At 44.3% G+C, this 11,727-nt stretch overlaps 1 protein-coding gene across 1 annotated transcript in view; it reads right to left on the bottom strand.

The window, feature by feature from the left end:
• Window positions 1–655: 655 nt before the first annotated feature.
• Window positions 656–11,727, bottom strand: part of GABRD (gamma-aminobutyric acid type A receptor subunit delta) — a 33,180-nt gene continuing 22,108 nt past the window's right edge. The window contains exons 3-9 of the mRNA XM_081923726.1: window positions 10,456–10,523; window positions 10,078–10,298; window positions 8,885–8,967; window positions 5,289–5,426; window positions 4,281–4,436; window positions 2,912–3,123; window positions 656–2,049 (exon numbers count right to left, since the gene is read on the bottom strand). Of these exons, the coding sequence (XP_081779852.1) occupies window positions 1,759–2,049; window positions 2,912–3,123; window positions 4,281–4,436; window positions 5,289–5,426; window positions 8,885–8,967; window positions 10,078–10,298; window positions 10,456–10,523 (1,169 nt within the window). The 3' untranslated portion in view covers window positions 656–1,758. The remainder of the gene's footprint in view (window positions 2,050–2,911; window positions 3,124–4,280; window positions 4,437–5,288; window positions 5,427–8,884; window positions 8,968–10,077; window positions 10,299–10,455; window positions 10,524–11,727) is intronic.

Here is an 11,727-nt window from a genome sequence, read left to right as displayed (position 1 = left end):
CAGGCTGCTGCCTCTTCCACACATACCCCAGTCTCCCCAGGCAACAAATCTTGGGAAGTGATGCTAACTTACCTCCCAACCTTGTGGTGCTGTTTCTGAAAGACAGGCTAGTCCATAAGAAAATATCTCTGGTCTGTAATTGTGGATCAGGTGGCCGAGTTGGACCAGGGTGGATGATTTGCGTGGGCCTGGCCTGACTCAGCTCTGCCCACCCGGGTACTTGGTAGGGATGTGAGTTCGCTTGCTCATTTTTTCCGATCATTTCTGCACCAGTTTACAATTTTAAAAAACAAAAAAGGCAAGTCCTTATTCATCAAGATAATAGCGCGACTTTCCCAATAATTCTTCTCTGCAATTTTCCCTAATCTACCAATCAGGAAGAATGTTCATTACATAGCCAATGTCGTCTAATTTCCCTACAAGCAAATCAGGATGAACACCCAATAAACAGGCGGTCTGGATCCACCCAGTGATTCTCCAGAGCTGCATACATGTCTGTGTTTATGGTGTATATATAAAAAACACAAATCTCTCTCTCTTTCTGTAATTTCGCAAGCCCTTGTTCTCTGCAGTGAATCTTGCTCCCTTTCCATTGGATCTTTGTTCCCCACAATCCAGCAATGGAGTATCCGTGATAAAACAATTCCAGCCAAGCTCTGTGTCATAGGCTTTATTTCATGCTGTGGTTAGAAGAGGATAAAAAAGTGTTTTAAATACTTTATCCAAGACAAATGATACAGTTTAAAAAAAACAAACCAGAATCCCAAAACCCAGTATTACCCTTTGTTGCCCAAATTTTAAAACCATTAAAGAAACTTCAAGGAATATGAGTATAAGCATGTGTGTATGTGTGTGTGTGTGTGTGTGTCTGTCTGTCTCTCCCCCACCCCACCCTACACACATCCCCATCAAAATGCCCAGCTACAGATATCATAGTATCAAATAATTGTAGATTTTGGAAGGGACCCAAGGGTCATCTAGTCCAACCCCCTGCACTGCAGGAATCACAGCTAAACCATCACGTCCATACAGAGCTATGACACAAACTGTGCAGTCAAGTAGGGTGTGTGTGTATGTGTGTTTAAAACAGGTGCAGATTGAAGAAAGAAAAGTTCTCAGAACTGCGAAGAAATGGACTGCCAGCCAGCTAGCCTTTTAATAGTCCAATCACAAATAAAAAGGTTTTCTATTGGGTCCTTAAAAGCCGGTTAAAATCCAGACCATGCAGAGCTCCACCCTTGCATTTTTGCTCCACTTTTAAGCATCTCTCCCCACAAACACCTGGCAAAGCAATTATTCCCTGGCGACACACACCAAATTAGTTTGGATCAGACCCTGATGCACCAGGAGCTATTTTTTTTCCAGGCCCCAATCCAGGACTTATCCTTCTTGAAACTGGAAGATGACACAACGGATGAAGAAGTGAAACGCCTTATTGTTGCGCAGGATTAGGCAGCTGTGGAGCCTTGGCAGGAGTTTCATGCCAAACTGGGGAAGACTGTGGCATCTGACTCGCTCTGTGGAGACTAAAGAGGGGGAAACAAGCCAATAAAAAGGGGTGGTGGCCAACTGCTTTGCTGTCTCAGCGACAGAGGAAGGGAGAAGAACAATCCTCTCTATTAATGGAATATCCATCTGGCTTTGGAAGTGCTGTGGTTAAAAAGTTGGCCCTGAGTAAGGCCCTTCCATTAAGAAGCTCTGCTTTACCTCAGAGGATCTCAGTTGCCTGTTGCCCAGCCTGCCTCCATTTTGTGACCCTCACATTGTGTAAGCCACCCAGTAGATGACATTGACTGCTGCAAAGGCTGCTGGGAAAACTGCCCTAGCATATATGTCAATGGTATCTGCATCGATGGGCTTGAAGAGAGACTTCAGGCCGTTTTTCTTCTCGGGTTTAGTCTCCTGCTGCTTCTTGGTATCTCCCGCTTCTACTTCCACTGACCCAGGCAAGCTTTTAGGGACTCTGTGGTGCCTGTTGGAAACAGCAAGTTCCTGGTTGACGCCCGCTATCGAGAGGGAAAACATAACAATGGCGTTCTTCACGTTGACCTGAAATGAGAAGCAGAAGATGATCAACATGTCTGTAGGTTCTCTGCTGTTCATTTGTGTTTCTTTGGAGGTGAGAGAGGTTGGGGTTTGCCTAGGGTGTGGTTGTTTGTTTGTGATTGGCTGTGGTGATCTTTGTTTTTGTGTGTGAGCAGGGTGGGCGGGTGTTTTGGATCAGGTTAGCCATATTGATTTGTATGCTGTTGGTGGATTATTGTCATTGTCTTGTTATTAGGTGGTCATACTGATATCTGTGGGACTTTCTCCAAGTAAGCATGTTGGGCTGGCATCCGCTCCTGGCATCCTTGGAGAACCGCCAGGGCTTATTGCTGACACCTGCCTTGACTCTCCCTTAAATATTTTCCTCAAGACAGCAGTAAATCACACGGAGTAAGTAAAGTTAACTCTTTATTAGAAAAAAACAGGATCTGCAAAGGAGGGCCTTTTGGCCTCCCTCATCCCACTCTCCTGCTGCAGCTTCTAGCTCTGATTCTGGACTGCTCTCTGCCCCAGACTCCCCTCTCTCACTAAGCCCTGTTACCACTGCAGCTACAGACTTCTCCTCCCAGTTTCTTCCTCTTCTCCCTCCGACCACACATCGTCGTCCCACCACCAATCCCCTTGCTCTGAGCCTTCTTTCCATGGGGGTTCCCCCACTGGTTCCTGCTACCATTCCTCTGTGTCCAGCCAGTCCATGGCAGATAGGTTTATATGATCAGAAAGTGGCTTGCTTCTCCCATTACTCTTTCCCACCCCACCCCCTTTTTCTTGCCTGCATGGCTGGAGAATGCTGGACCACACATTTCAGCCCAGTTCTACCAAATGGGTGGATCAGAGTCTGAACCCACCAGAGGCTCTTACTGACCTCTTCTGCCTGCCTGCTGGTCTTGATCTTGTCTTTTTGCTTCTTCATGTAGTCTGCATTGAAGTGAGCAAATGCATATTCCACCAGTGCGGCAAAGACAAACACGTAACAGATCCAGAAGTACACATCCAAGGCCTTGATGGCTGAAGCCCGTGGGAGTGAAGACCGAGCACTCACCATCAGGGTGGTCATGGTGAGGACTGTAGTTATACCTGAAAGAAACAAGGTGTGGGGAGGATGTCCCAGCTAGAGTTTAATTCTGTTTAGTCCAAGGCTGGGAATAGCTTTTTTCAGTCTGAGGGCCACATTCCCATCTGGGCAACCTCCCAAGGGCCATATGCCAGGGGCAAAAATGGGTGGAGCAAAGAATGCACATTTCACCTTTGAACAGTAGGCCATATTCTATACTCACTCACATAAACCACTCTATTCCTCATACAGGATAAGCATTATCAGAGTTCATGTTCCAGCCAGGGAAAAAGCACCAAAGGGTGGTGCAAAGCAAGGCTGGTGAGGCATTTGGCATGGGAAGAGTCCTGGGGAGAGTAGAGAGAGTCAGGACTGTACCCTGGATGGTTAGAGGGCTGCATTTGGCTCAAAAGTGAACAGGCACCCAGTGCAGCAGCTTTACGTCAGACATTATGCTCGACTAGTGGTGGGGGAAGAAACACCAAAAAGGAAAGGCAAACGTGTAAGAGATTAACAACCAAACCTAACAAATGCATATTCTTGCTAGTTATCATGAGAAGGGGCCAATACAACAGAGCTGTATTGCTGATAGATAGATACTCAGGCCATAGAAATACAATTGGTAGAGAGGGCTCTGTGTGATGTCATTTCCCCCTCCTCACCTAAAGAGGAAAGTTCATATAGTACTTCCTGATCCTTTCTCTTTCTGTGACCAACCATGAGGGCAGATGTGCCCTGTGCTTGCTCCAAATTTAGCCCCATGCCTGAAGCTGGTTATACTGTAAATATAAGTATTTTGCCTGCATAGTTTTTATTGCTACTGTTGTTGTGAACCAATGCATGATTGTAAAGTAAGTACAGTACATCTTTTTTTAAACTTACTTTACAAGTTGTTGCCTGATTCTTTGTAAAATGGGGTAAGAAAGGGAGAACAAGATTACTTCATAGCTGGACTTGCTCAAAAACATGGTTTTATAGCCTAATTCCTATGCTTTTAATTTGGCTGCCAATGATGGGATTTTGAAACTGTTCAACCACACATATGGGCGCCTGGAGGCATAAATTCCGATTAATATAGCCTCACCTACCCATTAAAGCCCATCCCACAAAATGCTCATCCCACTTCTGTGGGCTTTAACACCCTACAATAGATCCCCAGCCATCAACAATACACTTTTACCTAGCGAGACTCGGGCAGGCACGGCTGACTGACTGATCCAGAAAGAAACCCATGACATGGCGACCAAGAGGATGGAAGGCACATAGGACTGGATGATGTAAACCCCTCGATTCCTCCTCAAGTGGAAGTGGAGGCTCAGCCGGGGGAATTGACCAGCTAAACGAAGGAGACAAAAAGGCAAATGTATTTATTTACATCTTACCTTTCTTACAAGGAGCTCGAAGTGGCTTGCATGGTTCTCTCCCCCATTTAGCTCAGTTTTATCCTCACAACAACCCTGTGAGGTAGGCTAGCTCTGAGTAGGACTAACATTTGGATAAAACCCTTTTTTTTTTGGGTAGGGAGTATGTAAAAATGCACATTTTCATGTGAAATCCATTTTCATGGGAGGGGGGATAGCAGAATGATGCAGTCTTATGGATGAACAAGTGCAGAACTGATGCTGACCCAAAATAGACTTATCCATTCATTCCTAATGGCACTGTATAAATAAAAATGCAGTTAATTGATTTTAAAAGGTGTCTGTCTCTCCCCTGCCACCACATTTATATTATTCAAAGGAGCTCACCCCAGATGTGGGAGACCCTGCTGAATTGGGAGTTGAACCCTGGGTCTCTCCACAGTTCTGGTCCAAACCAGGTTTTATTTGTAAGGGAAAAAATATATGTAGATTTAACTTGCAAAGATCAATTAATCAACTAAAATGCATATGATTAAATTAATATTACGGTAGTGGAAATTGATGCAAATGTGTATATTACGTGTGAATGCACATGTTTGTCAAAACTGCACACAAAAATGTGCACATCATTAGAATGCTGATGAATTATCATGAAGATTTTTCTTTTTAAATCTCAAATTGCTCAAAAATGTGGAGAACTAAATTTAAGTTTGGAAAGATCACAATATCAAGAGATCCTTCCTTCCCTAACGCTGGGCAAAACCTAGTTGGATGTTACCCAGTCCCATCCCTGCAAGGCTTTTAAAAGGACTGGAAGCTTTGTTTACCAGATTTGAAGTTCATCACTTCTGTAGCAAACCGGTAATTGGTGATGGTGAACTGAGCGAGCTGCAGCTTATCCAGTCCATGGATCTGATCCTGGTTTTCAGACCAGTGGTAGACAATATCCTCTGAGGAGTAGCCATCTGTCAAAAGAAACTGAATAAATACAGGGATACGGGGAAAGATAAGAACATGCTCAAGATGAAACACTCAGAATCCATGGCCACAGTTCTCTTACTGGTCCCACTGGTTAATGCTTTCTGGCCCACTTCAAAACTAATGAACCCAGTTCAGTGTATCAGAGCTAACCAACCTGGAAACAAGCAAGGTGTTCTCATGCTTCTCTTCCCATCACCCACCCCTTTAAGGAAAATAGTAAAGGTAAAGGGACTCCTGACCATTAGGTCCAGTCGTGGCTGACTCTGGGGTTGCTGTGCTCATCTCGCTTTATTGGCCAAGGGAGCCGGTGTACAGCTTCCGGGTCTTGTGGCCAGCATGACTAAGCCGCTTCTGGCGAACCAGAGCAGTGCACAGAAACACCGTTTACCTTCCCGCTGGAGCGGTACCTATTTATCTACTTGCACTTTGATGTGCTTTCGAACTGCTAGGTGGGCAGGAGCAGGGACCGAGCAACAGGAGCTCACCCTTAGGCAAAACTGCATTAAAATGTGTGCATTAAAAGAAACTCACACAAAAATGCATGATGAATTTTCATGATGACTTCTTTTTTTTACTTAGAGAATCGCAAGCTAATGCATAGAGGATTGGAAAGACAGAAAGATATGAGCCAACTGGAATGTATGCAGGGGACGATGACTAAGGGCCCATCCACACTACTGGTTCTCCTGCACCCAGAAAGCATGGGTCTGGTTGACCCGGACTTTCTAGGCATGGGTCTGAGCTGTTTCCTCCTTGTCACACTCCTTTCCCAGGCAAAACCCACTCTTTAGCTCTAGATCAGAACTGCAATCTGTGGAAAACCAGGTTGCCATTTGCTCCAATTGAGTGCTAAAGAGCGGTCATCCCTGGGGAAAGTAGTGGGACAAGAGGAAGTGTGGATGAGCCCTAAGTTGATAAAGGATCTGGAAACCAAGCCATATGGAGAAGAGTTGAGGGAGTTAGGTATGTTTAGTCTGGAGAAGAGAAGACTGACAATTACTTGCCACTGACAGTGGCACTATTACTTCAAGGGAAGTAATAGTGCCACTGACATATCTGACTGCAAACTGGCATATCTGACTGCAAACTAGCATATGCATGTGTTATGCAAATTGGCACCCTCTTTTGTCAATTTGTGATTAATTTAGATAATTTAGGGTCATCTAGTCCTTCAATAGGAGTATAGCATCTAGATCAAGGGAAGTAATAGTGCCACTGTATTCTGCTCTGGTCAGACCTCACCTGGAGTACTGTGTCCAGTTCTGGGCACCACAGTTCAAGAAGGACACTGACAAACTGGAACGTGTCCAGAGGAGGGCAACCAAAATGATCAAAGGCCTGGAAACGATGCCTTATGAGGAATGGCTAAGGGAGCTGGGCATGTTTAGCCTGGAGAAGAGGAGGTTAAGGGGTGATATGATAGCCATGTTCAAATATATAAAAGGATGTCACATAGAGGAGGGAGAAAGGTTGTTTTCGGGTGCTCCAGAGAAGCGGACACGGAGCAATGGATCCAAACTACAAGAAAGAAGATTCCACCTAAACATTAGGAAGAACTTCCTGACAGTAAGAGCTGTTTGGCAGTGGAATTTGCTGCCAAGGAGTGTGGTGGAGTCTCCTTCTTTGGAGGTCTTTAAGCAGAGGCTTGACAACCATATGTCAGGAGTGCTCTGATGGTGTTTCCTGCTTGGCAGGGGGTTGGACTCGATGGCCCTTGTGGTCTCTTCCAACTCTATGATTCTATGATTCTATGACAGGCGATATGATAGCCATCTTCAAATATCTGAAGGGCTGTCACGTGGAAGATGCAGCCAGCTTGTTTTCTGCTGCTCCAGAGGGTAGGACTCGAACCAGTGGATTCAAATTACAAGCAAGGAGATGCCGACTAAACATTAGGAAGAACCTTCTGACAGTAAGAGCTGTTTGACAGTGGAATGGACTTCCTTGGAAAGTGATGGGCTCTCCTTCATTGGAGGATTTAAAGCAGAGATTGGATGGCCATCTGTCAGGGATTCTTTTTTTTGTGATCCCTGCATCGCAGGGTGTCTACTAGATGACCCTTGGGGTCTCTTCCAGCTCTACAATTCTATGATTCTATGAAAAATAAGAAACTGATATTGGCAGATTCACCCACCTCTTCCCTACCCCAACATTCACAGGAAAAGGCAAGGTATATATTAAGAAATAAAATTACAGCTTTTTCTGTAAGAAATAAATATTTCTGCAAGAAATAAAATTAAAGCTTCTCTTCACTTGTGCAAAATTGCTACTCACTTGAGCAAAATTGCTACTCTTCAAGTGCTTGGCTCACCTGTCCATTTTCTACATCAACATCCCCCTCCCCACAAAACAAAACTCCTCGCTTGTCTTTAAACCGCCCCCACTCCCATGGAGAACCAACTTTCCTTTTTTTAATCTGTTTTAAGAGGCTTCATTTCTCCTTGTGATTATTGCTCTATAAACACAATCTGCAAAATTAAATTAAAATCCAAGCCCTCTGTAAAAACTCGCCAGCAGACTAAAATTTTGCCGCCTCATTCTCTGGCTGCCTCTGCATTTACTGATTGCATAAGTGAAAAGAACTGCAGATTGCTATATTTGGTGGGATAAAAATGTATTGTGCTTAATTGCTCAGAAAACAGTCAGTGCTAAAAATGAAATGAGAGGGAGGAGGAGGAGGAGGAGGAGGAGGAGGAGGAGGAGGAGGAGAAAACTTGCACCAGTGTACAATCCGCTCTAATGCTTTCTAGTCCCGGTGCACAGCTATTCAGGCCTAGAGAAATAGCATCCAGGCCATCCTGGCATTAAACTGTGTGCAACAGCGTTTCCATGGTGCCATCAGGCCATGCATAGCACCATTTAACCTGCCATCCCACCACCAGCCAGATTTCAGAAGCTCTGTGACGAAACCACATTTAGACAGAGTTGCAATGTGGACATTTGCTGTAAGCTGCCTTGAGTTACAGGAAGCCCACTAAAAACGTTCAAATAAACTGCAGGTAGGGCCAAATCTGTTAATTTCGGTTTCTTCTTTTTCCACTCTTTAAGTACAGTTATCCACATTTCCACGTTAGTTTGGGATAAAACAAAAACAAGTCCGTGAAAATGTTGCAGCATTTCAGGGCGAATCTTTCCTAATATGCACATTTCTGCAAATGTCAGGGATGTTGGGAGCTGTATTCCAGCCAAAGCTGGAGCACCAAAGGTTATCCTTCCATGCTCTAGATGCCACTGGACTCCAACTCCCATCAACACCAGACAGCATGGCCAATGGTCAGGGATTATGGGAGCTGGGAGAGCTGCGGTTTCCCTGCTCCTGCTCCAATAAGGGGTTTGCACTCTGGGCCAAGGCTACCCTGTGTGAAGTTAATTATCTCCTCCACTCCCTGCCCTCCCATTTGAGAAGCCCCTTTTAAAATAGACACCTCAGAATTGAACTCACAGCTCTCCAAATCAAGCATGCACTCCTGCTCATCCATAGGGTACTTGGTAAGGTCCATGTCACAGGCCACCGTTGAGGTGATTCTATCCAAAATGAAGACAGCAACAAAAACCACCATTACATATAGGCTAACATTTGCCATTAAAAAATATTATTATTATTATTACTGTTTTATACTACAAAACAACAAGAAGCAGTGTTAAAACAAAAACCCACCCTCCCACCATTTTTGAAGACATGAGTTTGGGTTACATCAGAGCTTGCATCCCTTAAATTGTCATATTTCCAGTTTGGTGGCAATTTCTCTTACTGCCTGCAATGATAGCAAACAAACCTTTATAAACTGGAGGAGATCCCGCATTCTCCTATTCTGTACTGTACATAATAAAAGCATGTCAATTCACCCAAAATGTACCTTTTCATTTCATTCTCCTTGCTATTTTTAGTTTGGTGGCTAATTTTTCTGTCCGCGCTAATTGCCAGGCTTTTAAAAAATACCTTGTGGTCAATGTTGCACCTTCTAATAATTTCCAATATCTAGTTATTACTAGCCTGGCTGCTGCTAAAAGCTGGATGGTGATGATGATTTGACTACTACAATTTATTACTCGCTCTTCAGCCTAAGGTTGTAGGTCAGGTTGCAACAATTAAAACACAAGATGCTTAAATAACCCCATCCCACCCTACCTGGCCAGTTAAAACTTTAAAAATGTGCTTAAAATGCAGGGTCATATTGTCTCATAGGTAAATTTTATGTAATGCGAACTCCAGGCCTTTTACTGTGTTTTGTCCGGTTATCTCCCTAATATCTTTGAATAATTCCCCTCAAAATGTGGCTCCCCTATTGCAGGTCTGCCACATTTGCTTATATGAACCCAACAATGAACAGCCCCTCCAACAAGTTTGTGGGGCAGGCAGCACTAATGGTGACTGGTGAGTTGGTGACTTTCTGCTTCTCAAGAGCCTCACCAGCCTATAAAAGTGCAAGTAAACATCAGCATGAACTACAGATCCCTCTGAATCTGATTAGTGGAACCACACAAGGCTGATCAAAGGCCAACAGGTCCCTGCCCACAAACACATGTTGCCTGAACAATATGCAGCACTTGGGAAACCACCTAAAACCCAGCAAAGGTTGCCATCTAATTACCCAGCACAAAAGGTCACTCTTCCTCATGAAGTTTCTGTTTTACCTGATGCTGTACAGAATGACCCCATCAGGCTGCAACCGGATGAGCTTGTTCTCCACAGTGACGTCATGGAACCAGGCAGACTTGGCATTGACGATGAAGGTATCCGGCAGCCACAGCTTATCCACAAAGCGACTGTCCAAGCCCAGGGTTTCGTTGGTGTGATTGTACGACAGCCGGTCATCGCGCCAGCTTTGATGCAGGAAGACTGTCATTGTGTATTCCTGAGGACAAGAATCACCACCACTGGCTGCCATTAAAATTTCCCACAATTCCATAATCTGGAGAAACATATATCTTTATTCCCCACCCACCCCTACCCCCGAAAAATGTTGGATGTTACGACACGGCAGTGTTATTTTTCTTCAAGCGCCAACTTACCATATTGACTTCTGATATGTGGTCAATGCTGGCAACTTCAATGGCTAGAGCAACGTTAACAGGGGGGCCTGAATTAGGGGAAAGGAAAAAAAAAGAGGGGGTTATTTAATTTTATTTATGAGATTTCTTACTCCCCATTTCACCATAAGGTCCCAGGGCAGGTTACAACAATAGAATATTAGCTTAGTCTTTAAAAAGGAAAAAACCCATCACTATTATAAAGCAAGGGAAACCTTTCAAAACAGTACACAAAAGTTTACATTCAGCAAAAGAGGTGGGTCCCGCAAAGCAAAGCACGTTAACTGCAAGAAGCCACAGGCCAGGATAAAGTGATGTGTACTGTACAATGAAGAGGCTCAGTGAAGATATAATGAAGACATGTCTACGGGGAGGCAACTTCACAATTTAGGGGCTACCACAGAGAAGGCCCCTTTCGTCCTGGGCCACCAATGGCCCGCTTTTCTGAGGGTAGTAAAACTACCAAGAAAGGCCAAACAGGCAATTCTTAACACCCCGGGAGATTGGTGAAGAGGCAGTCTTTCATATATTTGAGGCCTACCAAAATCTTCCAGGGGTCCGTACTTTGAATCAGGCCCAGCAACAAACTGGTAACCCGTGCAGCTTTTAAAACAGGAGTTACACAATTTGCAAGTAGAACCCCCATCAGTGAAACTGAGGGAATCGTGACTGCTTCTCCACCTGCCACCTGATGGTGTCCAAACGGGGGCTTTCGTGCCATTAACAAAGCCTAAGGGCCAAACTACGCATGATTATTCTTCTTCATTAAATTTGTAGACTGCTCTTCATCCGTAGATTTTAGGGTGGTTCACAGCATAAAAATACAAGATAGCCAACACAAAATACATAATAAAAACAGGAACAAATAAAATCAAGAACAAAGCAAAGCAATAACCTCCTCTCCTCCACCTATATTACCTCATCCAACTTTGTAATTTGATTGGACAATGGCAATTTTTAAAAGCCATGGTTCCAGGACTTTCTGAAAAAGCTTAAACTGTTAATACTCACGTTTCAGGTTGGTATATTGTCTGGCAACTGCAAAACCCTCCACAACTATCCTATACAGGCTCAGAGTTATACTGGCTACTTAGTTTTCACCTCCACAGCCTCACATGTGGTTTCCAGAGTTAACCCAAGTGTTAACACTTGTTGTGTTGTCATTGTCACTATACATCAGACACACGTTTAGGCATGTGGAGAAAAGACTGTGCGGTCCTGATCCATGGCATATCCATCAATCCAAATCAGGAG

Source organism: Podarcis melisellensis (assembly GCF_964234715.1).
Source record: "Podarcis melisellensis genome assembly, chromosome: 8".
Taxonomy (NCBI): Eukaryota; Metazoa; Chordata; class Lepidosauria; order Squamata; family Lacertidae; genus Podarcis; species Podarcis melisellensis.
This window is presented reverse-complemented; position numbering and strand designations above follow the sequence as displayed.